Here is a 17,532-nt window from a genome sequence, read left to right on the forward strand (position 1 = left end):
ATTACTGTCAGGGAATTTTAGTTCTCTCCATTTGTCTGCCATTGATCGCATAATATGTGATACAGCACACATTATGCATTGGCATATATTTCATCCAGCACTATGATATGCGGTTTTCAACATGACTTTAGTGGCATCCGTTTATCATCTAAGAAATAAATAATATGGTTTGATTTTTTTTTTTTTTTTTTTTTTAGTTTCAACTGGAAATAAAAAGTAGAAATTGATATTCATTATTTAATTCCAAGAAGGCATAATGAGGAGTTGAGGAGCAATAAGACATGAAATGAAACTGGGAAAATGATTTAGAATAATATTTTTTATTTATCATCTCATTATTTATTAGAAATATAATATGAATTACTCCTATAACTATTACTCCTGTACCTAAGCAATGGAAATTTTATTACACATTTGTAAGAATGACTTGCAAACATTGGAAGCAGATGCTGATATAACACTTCATTTTACTATTTATTACAATGGAGCACACTTAAGCAATCAACATTTTGCTTGTTACAAGTTTGTTAACTGTATATAATGTTTAGTTAGTACATTTTTTGGCAGCACATTTAGAACAGGTACTTTGTTGATACAGAAGGCATCTCATCATTACTGTAAAGGGAACTGCTGTCACCTAGTGGTGGCTCATGAACAGTAGTGAAGGAATAGACTCCATCATTTAATGTACATAGTTATATGTGTAATATTTTTTTTTAGCCGAGTGATCCACATTTGAATCCATGGTTAACATATCCAGAGAAAGGAGTTCAAAATTCAGTCTGAAATACTAATTGAAAGACAATAATTAAAACTATGCATTCATAAATCATGTTGTCATTTTAAAATAGCCATGCAATATTATTATACTTACATGACCTCCAGAAAATACATTTATTTATTGTGTTCAAAGAACATGAAGTCCTACAAAAGAAGAATAATATCAGATTATTCACTATGCTGAAACACAGAGCTTATTCAAGCAACATTAGAAGGATATAAACTGGTCTAACCAAAAATATGTTGACATAATAATGCCTTATTTATGCTTACTATGAGAAAACATGCTCCAAAAAGAGCAGCTTTAATCTTCACATCCAGATCCATAGGAAAGGAGATTCCAAAATTGTCTGCATCGGTGAAAGCTTCTCTCACCAGACCTGTCCATTGTTTAGAGATTCTGCCCACCTTTGTTGATTCATCCATGGAGAAAACCTATTTAGACACACACACACACACAAAAAAAACTACTTATGATCATGACATTTTTTTTTATGTATTATGGAAGGATCACAAGGTTTTATAGTTTTATGACCAAGATCAAAAACTGAATTATCAAACTGTCATTAATCTTCCAGTCTTGTATGTTTCATACATCAAAGTTCACATCAGCGCAACATCTGCATGAACAGAACGGCCCTATGATCTTCAGAACTCCTTCTTTCTTCTCATTCTGTATGGTATACTTAGGAAGGAAAGGATGCCAGTTCTGGATCACATATCCAATCGGGGTCCCCGGTGGAGACTGGATTTCAAGCTAAGAGGAAGACAGAGAAGACACATAAAACAGTGATTTGAATTTAGGCATATAAATATAGAAATATAGTAGAACTGTAAAATTATTCACAAGTGAAAGGTTGCATTTAAGCTTTTAAATCAATCACAAGCATGACCCATGACAGTGGCTTTGTGGAGTACCCATCATGCAACACATAATTCATAACAGTACGTTGGTGAAGATGATTTGAAGGCATGACACGCATAGGCTGGATGAGCAATGGACATCCAGCCTATGAGCAACTATTCAGCAATGGTCTAAAATATTAAGAGGGTCAAAGACATCTAAGATTGTCCACTAGTGCCCAGATAGAGTTAAGTATATTGAATTATTACTAAGAAAATCATAAACTCATGGTATTATCTAAACCACAGCTACCTTGCATTTTCATTAAAATGTCAAATATCCTGGTATTGTAAAAGACTTATTGACCTTGACACACAGTCATTGAATCTGCAATGGTCCTCTCTGTGATATAATTTCCTATTTTATGTTTCTATGTATGTAATAATAATCTTGTATGTCAGTGGCACTTTAATTAGTTAGACAATATATACAATATTATTAAGCAGTGAAGCAGCCGTTTTTTTAAATATACAAATATTTAATAAAGTTTTATTTTCAATAATTTCTAACTTTTAATGACACTTACATTATGCCCGCCATAGCATGTTTTCAACTCACTGGAATCTACTGAAATCACACAGTTGACCACACACACCACACATTTCTCTCAAATGTAAATCAAATGCCCATTCACAAAAATGTGTTTTTTCCCCCTCGAACAATAAAGATACTCAGAAATGAACTGATATTAATCACTTTGCCCTCTTAGGCCGTGGATGTCTTCATAGGGGTGGCCAGGAAGGGGCCAGAAACCAGTTTGGGGTGGCACAGAAATCTTCAGAGATGGATTTGACTATTTTTACATTTGAGATAGAATTACATCAAGTAATACTTAGTGAATGACAAATGTTGTTATTTTTGTAATACCTAGGCTCCAGGTATTTTAATAAAAGGGCTCACTATGGCTTTATTGCTCAGTCAGCGTGGTTCTGGGTCTTAAAACCACCAAAATCTTGTTCTTCATCATTGCATATGCCCACTCATTGACGAGACATGCAGATTCAACCTTCACTAAATTTTATGTAAGCATAATTAATGAACTTTGAACAAGTTATCAGTCAATGTTTAACATTCTGTTGGTTGTAAAAATGAATTCATTGCAGCACTTCATTGCAGTGGGGAAGTCGTGGCTTAATGGTTAGAGAGTCGGACTCCCAATTGAAAGGGCTGGCAGGAATTGTAGGTGGGGGGAGTGCATGTACAGTTCTCTCTCCACCTTCAATACCACGACTTAGGTGCCCTTGAGCAAGGCACCGAACCCCCAACTGCTCCCCGGGCGCCGCAGCATAAATGGCTGCCCACTGCTCCGGGTGTGTGCTCACAGTGTGTGTGTGTGTTCACTGCTCTGTGTGTGTGCACTTCGGATGGGTTAAATGCAGAGCACAAATTCTGAGTATGGGTCACCATACTAGGCTGAATGTCACGTCACTTTTACCTTTTTTTCACTTTAACTTTTGCCATGCCTAAATTGAGCTCTGTTCAAAGGAAAATAATGTAAGAATGTAAAGTTAGGCCTATGTTATGCGTTTAAATGGTTTATTTTTCTTTTCATTTTTATACTTCATAAATTAACAAATGTTGTGCACATATTTTCTAGTACAGCTGCACTGTGCTTGCATTTGGCCTACCTGTTAATTCAAAAATAAATAAAAAATTACATATCATCTTGCACCCTACTTTGATCTTTAATTGCAGAATATTTCAGTAGATACCCGGGCGAGCACATACACATGCAGGTGCTGGTCATATAATTAGAATCAAAAAGTTGATTTATTTCATTCCATTCAAAACGTGAAACTTGTATATTATATTCATTCATTACACACAGACTGATATATTTCAAATGTTTATTTATTTTAATTTTGATGATTACTAAGGAAAATCACAAATTCAGAATCTCTGAAAATTAGAATATAAATTAAGACCAATACAAAGAAAGGATTTTTTTTTAAATCTTGGCCAACTAAAAAGTATAAAAATAAAAAGTATGAGCATGTGCAGCACTCAATACTTAGTTGGGGCTCCTTTTGCCTGAATTACTGCAGCAATGCGGCGTGGCATGGAGTCGATCAGTCTGTGGCACTGCTCAGGTGTTATGAGAGCCCAGGTTGCTCTGATAGTGGCCTTCAGCTCTTCTGCATTGTTGGGTCTGGCATATCGCATCTTCCTATTCACAATACCCCATCGATTTTCTATGGGGTTAAGGTCAGTCGAGTTTGCTGGCCAATTAAGAAAAGGGATACCATGGTCCTTAAACCAGATACTGGTGCCAAGTCCTGTTGGAAAATGAAGTCTGCATCTCCATAAAGTTGGTCAGCAGCAGGAAGCATGAAGTACTTTAAAACTTCCTGGTATACGGCTGCATTGACCTTGGACCTCAGAAAACACACTGGACCAACACCAGCAGACAGCATGGCACCTCAAACCATCACAGATTGTGGAAACTTTACACTGGACCTCAAGAAACGTGGATTGTGTGCCTCTCCTCTCTGCCTCAAGACTTTTGTACACTATTTTTCTACCACATATTTTCCTTCCCTTTGCCTCTCTATTAATGTGCTTGGACACAGAGCTCTGTGAACAGCCAGCCTCATTTGCAATGACCTTTTGTTTCTTGCCCTCCTCCAACTGTCAAGTCGGCATTCTTCCCCATGATTGTGTAGACTAAAGAATTAGACTGAGAGACCGTTTTGACTGTTTTGAGTTAATTAGCTGATAGGAGTGTGGCACCAGGTGTCTTCAATATCGAACCTTTTCACAATATTCTAATTTTCTGAGATACTGAATTTGGAATTTTCCTTAGTTGTCAGTTATAAACATCAAAATTAAAAGAAATAAACATTTGAAATATATCAGTCTGTGTGTAATGAATAAATATAATATACAAGTTTCACTTTTTGAAGGGAATTACTGAAATAAATCAAATTTTTGATGATCTTCTAATTATATGACCAGCACCTGTATTACACATACACAGCAGTTTCAGCTTTCTCTTATGTTGTGGTGAACTATTGACTACCACATACCTACCAACCTAGCATAGTCAGTTTTAACAGTATGCAACCACTTTATATTGACATGAATATATATATATATATATATATATATATATATATATATATATATATATATATATATATATATATATATATATATATATATGAGGAAAATTTGCAGACTGTTTCTAAAGCAGGCCAAGATGATTATGCAGCGAATCTCAACTATAAACTGAGTTTATTAACAAACTTCTTGATAAATGCAGACAAATGACAGTCCTGTGGTATATAATGGACTAGTGTCAGAACAAATGACAGTCCTGTGGTTGAAATGTAGTTTTTAAAATACAAAACAAAAGTATAGGGCTTGGGTGCCGCGTTGCATTCTGGGACGTGGCGGCCATGTTAATGGCCTCACGAATGTAAACATACAGCAAGTCGAATGAGAAGAAGCAGAGTTGGGAGAAAGAAAAAAGATGCTAAAATCGCTAAAAGGTTGTGGGATTTACAGGGATATACTAAATACGGATGCCAGGGATAATGGACAAAAACCATGTGGACGACGACTTGCTGCCACATTTGTTTCATTACAGATATCTTTGGCTACCTTGTTTGTTTTAAGAGTGCCTACACTTCAGAACAGCTCCGAAGCTACAAGTCATTGGAGTCTCATGTACAGTTCACAAATGGATGGGTTCAGGAGCTGCATATCATAAAGCCGATATATTTTTAATTAATCAAATTAAGACACATGGCTGAGAGGGAGTACGTCTAAATACTGCGCAGTAGTCCGAGTAGCAATAAAAGAGGCCATCAACATGGCGGCCACGCCAAGTAATGATGTTGGAAGTTCCGTTGTGACATGCCAAAGCTGCATTTTGTGTCGGCCCACGATAACTGAGAGAATTTATTTAGCAGAAATCAGCTAAAGTTAACAAATCATCCACAATCCCTCTCCAAACATGTTCAGATCCCCCTCACACTTTGTGTTGGACAATGTTGGACACTGCCTTGCGCGGCGGTGCTCCCACCCCATGGGCAGACTCACTAATAGTGGTTTAACCATTTTTAGCACATACCCCCTAAACAAATTGCTGATGTATCCTCATGACAGAATTGACAGATGCACTTCCACTTAAGGTTTCGTCTGGTCAGAGGAGAACTGGCCCCCCAACTGAGCCTGGTTTCTCCCAAGGTTTTTTTCTCCATTCTGTCACCGATGGGAGTTTCGGTTCCTTGCCGCTGTCGCCTCTGGCTTGCTTAGTTGGGGTCACTTCATCTACAGCGATATCATTGACTTGATTGCAAATAAAAACAGACACTATTTCAACTGAACAGAGATGACATAACTGAATTCAATGATGAACTGCCTTTAACTATCATTTTGCATTATTGACACACTGTTTTCCAAATGAATGTTGTTCAGTGCTTTGATGCAATGTATTTTGTTTAAAGCACTATATAAATAAAGGTGATTGATTGATTGATTAAGATTTACTTTAGCTATTTTATTATATTTTTCATTAAAATGTATTCACTTTAAATAAATTATAATATACAATTATAGGATTAAAATGAATAGTTGCGCAACACCACAGGAACAGTTAAAAATAAAAAGTCTAAACTCACAACTCTAGAGGTTCACGGAACGAGAAGGGTGAGAAAGGATGGTGAAATTTCATGTTAGTAAAGGCAGGCGCATGAAAAAAAAAGTTTGAAACAGGACACACCTTCTCTTTTTTAATTGATGATGGCGGTGCCTCTCTTTCTCCATTTTTCGAATTGAAAAGCGTGCATCTAAAAGATCCTTCCCAGTGTGTCTGGTATGCATGTTCGTGCGCTGTTCAACAACGGAAAAAGTTGACAACAACCTAGTCAGCAGTTCAACTGACGGGTGGGTGTGGCAACAGTAGTGTGCTGAACTGTCAAGTAATGTTTGTTTGGCTGCCTGGGAGCGACCAACTTTTTTTGAGCAAGCATTGATTATGCGTGACACAGTCTCAATTTGTGGGACGCATGAATTGGGCTTCAAACACTGTGCACGCACGCGCTACGCGGGACGGGTGGTCTCCCTAGTAATGACATAAAGCTCTTCTCACTGTCCAATGAGAGTGCGTGTTACATTTACAAGCGAGAGAGGGGTTGGCTCGTCAAATCGAGGCAAAAGTGAATTGGTTGCTCCCACGTGTTTACTGTCCAATTGAATTTTTTAGAAAAGCAATTTGCAAACAGAGAGGCAAAAGCAACTGCCAAATGCATTTTAAATGCATTTAAAATGTGCATTTAAAAAGATTAACCTACTTTTTTATTGTTTTATTAATCCACATTTTAATTTTGTCTATTTATACATATATTTTTAAATCTATTTTTTTTATTAAACAACTTTAAAAAATATGAATTAATATTAATTAATTAATATGCATTTTTATGTTTTAATTATTAAATCAATAAATTGATTCTTCATTTTATTTTTAAGTGGCACTCTTGGTCCTCCATAATCCACGCCCTCCTAAAACGGCTTGTTTAAACATGCCCCCACATGTCTATGTCTCTGTGTGGTAAGATTTGCATAACACATGTTCACGCAAAGAAAGAAGGAAATACTTTAATTCTCGCTGAAGTATTGTTGTTGCCGCCGCCGCCATGTTGCGGAGATGCTGTGTGTTTCATTGTGAAAGTGAAACTACTTTGTTTGGCCTTCCAAAAGAGAACGGTATCCGCTTGGTCATGCCTAGAACTGATCCATGCTGGTTGCTGAGGAAATATATCGGATCGGCTTTCACTGAGGACAAAGGGGAGTCCAGCCTGGGGTCGTCACATGTGGTTGCCGCAAGCCCGCTGTGTGTGACACTGTGTGTTTCGTTGTGAAAGCGAAACTACTTTGTTTTGTAAAAGAGTAAAGTTGCATTTACAACACTGTTCCAGAACAGTTCAACCCAAATATTGAGATGTGTACTGCATTTTATGGAGGATGAGGACCGTTTCCTGAACCTGCAGAGTAGCCTAAAATGCATCTGTACTCAAAAGCTGTTCTATAAAGTGGGGCAGTTCCAACTCTGCAAGGACAGTCTGGCACTTCTGACACAGCCTGTAAGTATGTTTTTTATATATATATATATATATATATATATATATATATATATATATATATATATATATATATATCTGAAGAAATTGCCACTGAGAATACAAATGCAAGTTTTAGTGCTTGTTGTTTGTCGTTTCTCCGATCACATATGCAGCCATAGTTTTATGTTTACCCGACGCGATACGCTAATGCAACGCATAAAAAGACAGTATAAGTCATTATAATCAGTAATTATTTCCCCACTAGAGGCAACACATGCCTTATTTGTAATGGGATTTATTGTTTTTGTCCAGTCGTGCCAGGAGACTGTGTCACATTTATATTTACATTTTATCATTTAGCAGACACTTTTATCCAAAGCGACTTACAAATGAGAACAATAGAAGCAGTCAGGTCAACAAAAGAACAACAACAGTATACAAGTGCCATGACAAGTCTCAGTTAGTCTAGTATAGAACGCATAGCCAGGTATTTTTTTTTCTCTTTTTTTTTTTTTTTTTTTATTAAATGAAAAAGATAAGAAAAGGAAAAGTGCTGGTGTTAGTAGGTTAAGTGCAGGCGAAAAAGATGAGTCTTTAGATGTTTCTTGAAAATGAGTAAAGACTCCGCTGTACGAATTGAGATTGGGAGGTCATTCCAATGACAATATGTTACAGAATGTTAAGGGACGTAACAGTTCTGTTACATGCTTGAGGTATTCAACCAATCACAATGCACTGGATAGCTGGCCAATCAGAGCACACCTTGCTTTTCAGACCAATGAGCTTTGTAAAAATCTATGCGTTTCAGAAAGGCGGGGCATATATTGTGAAAATAATGTGTTTATTGAACCTTCAACCGCATAAAAACATTTCATTACACCAAATAGACAACATAATATTATTTTTAGCAGTGCGATATGACCCCTTTAATAATTTAAAGTTTAATTCAAATTTAAGATGCATTAGGAGAATTTTTTAAAAACTCTGGATAAAATTATTTCATCCAAAGCATCTTTTGTTTTTCTACACAAACAGCACAATGATGATAGTTCATGAATCTACAATCCACATGAATCTAGTTTGAACCTAAAATCTTTCAACCAGCTTTATATCTTTAACAATGAAACATGAGTTTCAAATCAAAGGCTTTGAAAGCTGAATTAAAGTGAGTTTCAAAAACAGAATATTACTTCAAGAACCAAAATATTTATTACCTCTTGCAGGCAACAGGGACAACAGCAGCTTCCACACTTCAAAGGACGAGTGAGTGTCATCACTTCCTGTCCCAAGTTATCCTGAACATGGAGGACGAATGAGCGCAGTGGTCCACAGAACTGTCTGTTACAGCAGTCGTTTTCCTCAGCCACAAAGAACACCTGTTGCCCCATACTGTTCTTCACCATGTACTTATTATTGGTCTCCCAGCCCAATATAACTGTGATACGACAAAATAAAAATATTAATATTAAAAGTAAGATTTGTGCATTTTGTCAAACTTAGTGAACTACATTAACTGACCCATCGGTAAACTCTGCCTTGGTTACTAGCCAATTCTGTCTTGCAACTGCCTGGCAACTTTTATCAGACAAGCCCTTGCTGTTGTCTAACTCCATGGAAGTGTGTTTGGATAGTTTAACATTACAGATTATAGATGTTACACAAAAACAAGGTCAAATACTTTGGCTGAGGTGCTTATAATAGTGACAAAAAGTATCCAGAGTAGAATACATTTCAGTTGAATATATTTTCAACCTAAAAATAAAATTTGTATTAACCCTCTGGTTCCATTTTGGCATTTTTGATCAAAAAAAAAAAAAAAAAACTACAAATGTACAGTATGTTTTGGTTTTTATAACTTTTTACTTTATCTGAATTATACAAACTTGGTAAAGGTTTTTGAACTTGCTATGACAATCATGGACATGATTCAAAAAGGTTAAATGATCCAGAAACACTTTCACTCTTGAGCAGATATTTGTAATCTGTGAGTGCAGAAAGACTTCAGTTTTGCTGGTATTAATTCTTCCTCCTGTTTTCCCAGGAAGTGAAGTGTTTCTTAGTAGAAAGAGAAATTAATCTGTGTGATCTTTTTGTGTTTTGGTTAGTACTGTGTTTATGATGGACTAATTAGATATCTTTACTTCCTTTTCTTTTGTTTGAGGAATATAGGGGGAGTGTGCCTTTTTCATCTGTTTCTCCTTTTTAAGGTAAGTTAAGGAGGGAGGGAAGTCCTTTGTAATTTATTTTACTTATTGTATTTTTTTCTAGGTAACTTAAGAGGGTTTTGGGATAAGTTTTTGTTTGTTATAATGGCCGAGCCATCACCTGAAGTTAGATTTCCTGATTATATTTATTTATATATATAAAATGTATGAAAATTTTTTTAAAACGTACCTCGGTTTTAAAGTCACAGTTCGGCTCATTTTTGGTACAGTAAGGGAAAGAAATGGAAACATTAAACTGCAGGTTGTTCATTAATATAAACGTTTTTTAACAATTTGTTTACACTTTTTTAAAATACTTTTTAATAATATATATATATATAATTAAAAAAAGATTAAGAAATAAAATACTGCTGCAAAGTTCTCCACTAAATAAAATACTCTGTCTCAAACTAATATCATATAATAAAATATAATGAAAAATATAAATAAATAACTATGATTACAGTGCAGCATTACCAATCCCAGCTTGTAGGTCTGCTCATATTCAAAATGTATATATATAATTTTTCCAAAGTGTAGAGTTGCAGCGTCAACAGTTTCAGTTTTTAGACCTGCTTAGATTTCGTTATTGCGTTGGACCGATCGGAATTAAGAGCAAAGGTCTGTTTAAATGCCGACAGGAGCTGCGTTTGAATTAAAATCTTTTTTTTCCTAGTTATAGTGATGTTCACACTCGCGTGATGCCTTTTGAAAACCTTCGGCTGGTGACACACTGGAATATTTCACCTGTCAAACATATAGTTTGCCGTCAATATTGTTGACGGTGTCGCTGTCCGTGATACGCGGCTCTCTCTCTCGTTCGCACCGAACACAGCACGCGCCGCGAGTAACCAGCTACACTTTGTGCATCTTGTGTTTGGATGCTTTAATGTTTAAATCGACAAGCGGTAAGGCATAAAAACACGTGAAAAAGATAAGCTTGCGTGACGATGCGCAGCAGTGGCCCATCAACTGTCCTGAGCATCTTTTTAGGCTGGCCTCAGCCAGTCGGTTATATAAAATATCAAGGTGAAAGTCATCATAGCTTCCTTAGTATAGACGAAGCTCCCAACCCAACTTTGAGAATAGATTAACGGAGATATTTTTTTTAATCGCCCGACAAGAGTCTCACGTTAACGGACAACCATATATATATATATATATATATACACACACACACACACACACACACACACACACACACACTGGAATTATTAAACTTTGTTGTGGACATTTCTTTTGTGAGTTGTTAGAAGTTTTCATTATTCAGATTAAAAGAGATCGTTATTGTGTTGATTCTGGGACAGGAGAATGGATCATCCTGGTTATCTCTCCGTGTTTACTTTTATTTTCTTTTAATTTAACTGAAATATATATTTGTTTTATTTACTTTGTTACTAGCTCCCAAACTCTAGATCGGAGAGCTGTAACAATGTGTAAAGCTTGCATGATCAAGCAAATGTAACCAGGGTCAGTTCATTTCTGTTATGTTGACATAAAAGTCATTCAATTTAAAAGAACTTGCAAAATATTCAAATAATATCAGTTGGGGAAAAAAAATTTAAATAAAAAACACAAATTTACCTTCAGCCAGCTCAACTTTCTGCTGTATAAGAAGTTGATCAATCTGTGTTGTAAAAAGGGAATAAATGCGGAGTACCATCTTTAGAACTTTGGATGGCATGATATTCATTTTTAAAGTGTTTCCAAAGTATCTCATAAGTAATACACAGTTCTTCCAATAGGACTTCATCATTTTAAAACTCAGGAAACCAATGCAAACTGAATTACCATTTCCTGAGAAGATACTATCTCATTTCACACACAACAACAACAAAAACATATTTGCCTACAGTGGCACACTGTGCTGTTCATACGCAGCAGTAAAGCTCTACCTGGGTCAGGTACTCCAGTCCTGGTGGGCAGCCAGCGGGTCTTTGTGGAACTGGCATCATGGGCACTTGACCTTGCAAAAGGTAGAAAATTAGCAGTGAGAAAGGGGGATACAATTTTGAAAATTTCCTCAGATTCCCTTACCTTGGCCTGGTACAGCTGGTCCCTGGCTATAAGGAGGGGTGGGATGAATTGCATTTTTCTGTGGTTGGAGGTCAATTGGGGGACCTGGTTTAAATAAAGAGAATTAAAGAAGAGTATCAAAGAACATCAACTGACAATGTCATATGAATGCCTTTCTTTGTTAGATACTGTATAACAGCAATTTAACAGAGTCCTTTCTGGATCAGGTTGCTAATGATAAGGTTTGACACACTCACCATTATTTGTTGCCATGACGGAAGACTGCAAATTAAGCTCTGTAAACATGCAAACCAGAAAAGCAAGTTAAGGAAATGATTTCCTGCATGTTTTTTTTCTGTCCATGCTTTGTAGGGAATGGAATTTCGACCACCCAAGATTTTCATTGCCAATGAATCCACAAAACAAACAGGATGGCAACAATACACAAAATTCAGTTTGGGGACACCTGGGAATTGACCAGGAAATAACTGGCAAGTTGGAAAGCAAATACAGAATGCAAATCACATGTAGTCTTCCTAAACACTTTTTAGGATAATCCACTTGAATACAAGAGGTTTGTAACATAGTAAATATGTTTATAATTTAGTTTATGAATAAAAAAGCGAATTAATGCATTTATATTAATTTACCATACGTTAAAGTAAATTTAAGGAAACTAAATATTTTTTTAATAAGCAGTCAATTATTTAAATAATTAATACCTGTATTACTCCGCGAACCACATCATTATATACAGTACCAACTAACTAACTACTAGTTTTCAGTATACTAGGCCTTCAGTGAAGAAATATTGTGCATAAATTAATAACAATGACATAACAATTATAAGATTCCAGAGGGATAGATACTGTGTCAGCTGTAAACATGCAATTGTTACTTTAAGGAACTATTTTTACCTGACTTAACCATTAATATGCTGCTCCGTTGATTCATAACATCCATCTCATTAGTTTTGATGTTAACGTTACAGTTTAACTGACAAAATTTTCCAGTGTATGCTGCATCACTAATCGAATACGCTAACAACTCACGTGTTACTTGTTCAAAGTGAAGTGCTGTGGATCCTGATGCCGTCGATCTCGTATTTTAGTCCTTTACTTCAATTTACTTTATTAAATTACGCTCAGAGAGAGACAGGTTATTTTTATATTTATTATTATTATTTTAGTGGGAGACAGTCACGCAGAGCGGTTCTCTCGACGCTCTTTCTCTGCCTCACACACTACATGTGTTTCCTTCCTGGGAAACAATCTGCTTCTTCTCACGAACACACACCCCTTATATGAAAACGAAACAGACTGTCGAAGAAATCTCATTATGGTTATTTCCTACGGTGACCGGGAGGGAACATGTTCGGCTCACATTAGTTTTTTCCTGGCCATGTCCTTGGGCCTCATTTATCGATCTAACGTAGAAACGAGCGCGGATCAGTTCGCAGTGCGCACAAAGCTTAGGACAGAATTCACGTGCGATTCATGAAACATTCATATGCTGCCAGTCTTATCGTACGAATGACTCTACTTGATAAATGTGGCTGCTCAAAACAATCATATCATTGACTTTATGACAATCAGGTCAAAAACACCAGTCAACCTTGTAACTGCAAACAATTACATAATTTTTAATGTAAATATCTGTAAAAAATAAGGAAACTTTTACAAACATAAACATTATTTAGCCTATTTATTTCCTTTCAGTTCACAACAAATTATTTACATTTAGCGATATTACAGAACAAGAATGACAAAATAAGCAGATATAAAATGACATATTCCTCAAATAAAAGCCTGGGCCTTTATTTACCTGAACTGCAGAAGGCTTTTATTTGAAGCAGGCTTTTATTAGAGGCAGGCCTTTATTTCTTTATTTAGTTTGATAAGTAATTGTTTTAAATAACCCATTTTAAATTAAAAGCGATAGCATTCCAGTGGACAGAGATCATAACATTAGCACAGAATCAGTTCAGAATCAATAACCAAAATAATCAGTTCGGTTCAGACGAGCTCCGTGTCAGTCTTTCACACTGAATTACACATGCGCAGTATCATCAGCTCCTCGGTTCTCGAATCGGATGCGTCTGACAGAACCCACCCCCGATAGCCTCATAGACAGTAAAAGATTGCCTGCGCGCTTCTCCTCCTGTCCATACGGTAGTTTTCTCTACTTATACATTTTCGTGTTTCAGTAATTAATGGACAAATTGAGTCTTTAAACGCCTCAGATGTAAAGTTATTCGCTGTCAAAGTGACGCCAAAATGAATGGGAGTCAATGGAATGCTAACAGCAGGTGGGGGTCCACTAGACAATGGCGGCGCCCAGGGGTGCTTCAAAAAAATATGAAACCCTGCCTCCCTCAGTTCAGTGTACTGATGATCCGAAAACCGATGCGACCGGTTCTCGAGAACAAGAAACGCTCCGGCAGTGGGCGTGTACGTTCGTTATCTGGCTGTGCTGCACAATTTTTCCCCCGGCCTTTATTTGTCTGTGTTGACCGCGTCCCCGGCCACTATAAGAGGCCCGGCGTTTATTTGACTACCGTTTATTATTTGAGGAATTACAGTATATAACCACCAGCGGTGCCAGGGGGGGTCTTGGGGGGTCTCAAGACCCTGCCAAAAAATGCCTTGACCCCCCATCCTCTTCCTGATTAAAATATATATATATACAGGATAAAGATTTTTTTTTTTAAATATCTTCAAACTACGCAGAACAATAATAAATAATTATTATTTCAACATTTATTCGAACACTGAACTGAGAACCGTTTCTGTCAGACGCGTCCGATTCAAGAACCGAGGAGCTGATGATACTACGCATGTGTGATTCAGACACACAGAGCATCTGAACCAAACTGATTCTTTTGGTGATTGATTCTGAACTGATTCTGTGCTACTTTTATCGGCGCGTGTAAACCGAAGGCTTGAATGAAGGACAGTCATCGCCAATGACATTAAATCGAGCGCAAAAGAACCGGTGAACCATTTGATTGAACTGTCAGAAAGAACCGGTTCACTTGAGCACCTGCTCCTTTGACCCTTAAGTGCCCTTTTGTCAAAGCAAAATTTACTTGAATTCTTTTTTTGTAATAACATTCCCTTTTGTGAATGCTTGCCCATGCCCAATCATAATATTAGTACAATTTATTAATAATAATTTAACCGTAAATAAAATGACAAACATGATGAGCTTTCACCTGACAACAACGACCTCATCCAACCGGAATGATTCCTCACGTGGCATTCGCACTTTTTAATTGCTAGAGGATATTTTCAACACCGTGGCAGCTGGTAAGTGGTGTTTCGTTCTCAGCGAAGTGATTTTGATGTTTATTTACTTATTAGTTTACAAGGACGATGTGATGATGTGATAACATGCAGATATGTTCTTTATATTGCTGTGTGTAGCATGTAGTGTAAAAGTAACACTAGTGTGCTGTTTGATAGAGAAAAGTTTCACAAGCATCGAGGGGTCTGGTCTTTTTTATGTTATTTGACTAAACTTTTATTATATTACAGTACTTATTTATTTTTTAACATGTAGAGTGCCTTAAAAATAATTATCACAGCACTGGTAAGGCTTATTCAGATTTTCTCATTCTCTGAATTATCATTATAAAAATAAAAACAATTCTGAAATAAATTTAAATATAATTATATTTTAAATGTGACGCAAATATTTTTTTTTTCTACAATAGCAACCGTGTTTACAATAGCAATACCACTTTACCCTGTAAACTCAATAATATCTCCCTATAAATAAATGTAAAAATATCAATGTCAATAAAAAATTCATAATATACCTGAAATCAAAGTGCAGTGTGAAGAAAATGAATAACAAATGTAGCCTATCATTTGTTTACATTGCAAAGGTGTTCAATTCAAACTACAACAGTAATAATAATATTGATCACTATATTCCAGTGTATCAGTTTTTTAATATTTTGTACCAATATTTAAGGTGGACTTATTGATTAGGTGCAAGAGTAGTAGTGATGGTTAAAATAATAGATTAATGCTGAAATTGTAAATTGAGCCTTGTTCCTAGAAGGAAAGAGAGTGGAAAGTAATAGATCAAATGAGGAGATGGAGATAGAGGAAGAAAAAGAGGGAAATGTAGAGGCACAAGTGACAGAAAGAGAGCAGGTAACAGCAAGCCAGGAGAAAGAGGCTGGTGAGAAAGAGGAAAATGTAGAGTCACAAGTGTTTCTATAGTTTTTACTATAACCGCTGTTCTTAATTATTCTGTAAAACAGAGAAGAAAAAGCCATCAGGTTGGGACAATTTAAGACATTTCAGTTTCTAATCCCAGAGCTATTATTATTTTAAACTTAAAATTGTCTTTTCTATTGTTTCTTTTTCAAAACTGCATCAAAGCATATGCTGCTGTATCAGTACATTATCATCCCTATCGATACTCGAATCAGCAATGAATGCATCACAATATATTGCTGTATTGATATTTTGAACGTGTGTCAGCCACATTAAAAAGTTAACCGCTTAAGTAATTTGTGGATTAATGCTTATTGGAGACGCGAACCATTTCAAATGATTCAGTTCGATTTGGTGAACTGGTTCAAGAAGATCCGGTTACATCGAATGATTCGTTCGGGAACCGTATATCACTAAACTGCAGTGTTTTGAAATCTCACACAACATACACGGAAGAGAAGACAATGCTGAATAGTCATAGTTTTTAGAGGGTGAGTTACTGTATTAATTACATAATTCAAAATTTTGGATGAACCAACGCTTTAAAGTTTGAGAATATTGTTTGCAAACTGCAACTGATTAATTAAAAACAAAGTAGTTGATGCTGTGTTGTTTTTGTTGTTTAGTAGCAGTAATATACAGTTAAATTTTTGTCATTTTTTTTAATTATTATTTGGTTGTGTTTATTATGTAGCCTAGACATGGCTTTATAGCCTACTTCACTCATGTTCCAATATTCACGTAAAATTCACATTTGTAAAAAACTAAATTATTTGGGAACTGCACACTGATTTCACCGCGGATCTTTTAAAATAAACAGTGTAAATGTTATATTTGGTTGACTGCAATTAAGTTTGAGAATGAGGAACTGAAATGTCAGGCAATGCTGTCACAGATCGTGAGAGGCGAAGATAAAGTGCAAGCAGATGAGGATTCTTTATTTATAACTCATCAACATAAACAAAAACACAACTGAAGCCACCCAAAGGGGAAACAAAAAACCAGAGTAACCTCAATGTTTACACTGAGACATAACAATGAACCGACACTGGTGATCACCACAAGATGCATGCTGTTTAGAAATGTGTCTGAGGGCGGTCTGGTTTGGTCTGATGTCATGCCGATATTCAGCAAAAACATTCTTGTGACAGGGAGTTGGCTTTTCAGTCGAGCGCTGTTGCTCTCCCCCAGCTGCTCTAAACAAAAGCGTTCTCTTCTAAAACATTTTTTTAATCAGATATAATGTGATTATGTTTAAATTATGCATGCATATTCCCAAACACAATAACAGTGTTCTCTCTGTTTGAGATGTGATAGTTCTCATATTATTAATA

The 17,532-nt window shown here is 36.1% G+C and overlaps 1 protein-coding gene across 5 annotated transcripts in view; it reads right to left on the reverse strand.

Moving 5' to 3' along the window:
- Positions 1–301: 301 nt before the first annotated feature.
- The window catches only part of LOC128025993 (phospholipid scramblase 1), a 104,306-nt gene continuing 87,075 nt past the window's right edge, over positions 302–17,532 (reverse strand). For 2 of the 5 annotated variants that reach the window (XM_052612690.1, XM_052612672.1), the window contains 8 exons: positions 11,991–12,074; positions 11,849–11,919; positions 11,538–11,580; positions 8,964–9,184; positions 1,376–1,537; positions 1,054–1,215; positions 875–924; positions 302–790 (listed from right to left, as the gene is read on the reverse strand). In XM_052612690.1, the coding sequence (XP_052468650.1) occupies positions 895–924; positions 1,054–1,215; positions 1,376–1,537; positions 8,964–9,184; positions 11,538–11,580; positions 11,849–11,908 (678 nt within the window). In that variant the 5' untranslated portion in view covers positions 11,909–11,919; positions 11,991–12,074 and the 3' untranslated portion in view covers positions 302–790; positions 875–894. Of the gene's footprint in view, positions 791–874; positions 925–1,053; positions 1,216–1,375; positions 1,538–8,963; positions 9,185–11,537; positions 11,581–11,848; positions 11,920–11,990; positions 12,075–12,226; positions 12,266–13,021; positions 13,280–17,532 lie in introns of those variants that run through there. The other 3 variants (XM_052612654.1, XM_052612663.1, XM_052612681.1) reach the window with 3 other exon arrangements.

The sequence above is a fragment of the Carassius gibelio genome, chromosome A2 (genome assembly GCF_023724105.1).
Source record: "Carassius gibelio isolate Cgi1373 ecotype wild population from Czech Republic chromosome A2, carGib1.2-hapl.c, whole genome shotgun sequence".
NCBI classification, from domain to species: domain Eukaryota; kingdom Metazoa; phylum Chordata; class Actinopteri; order Cypriniformes; family Cyprinidae; genus Carassius; species Carassius gibelio.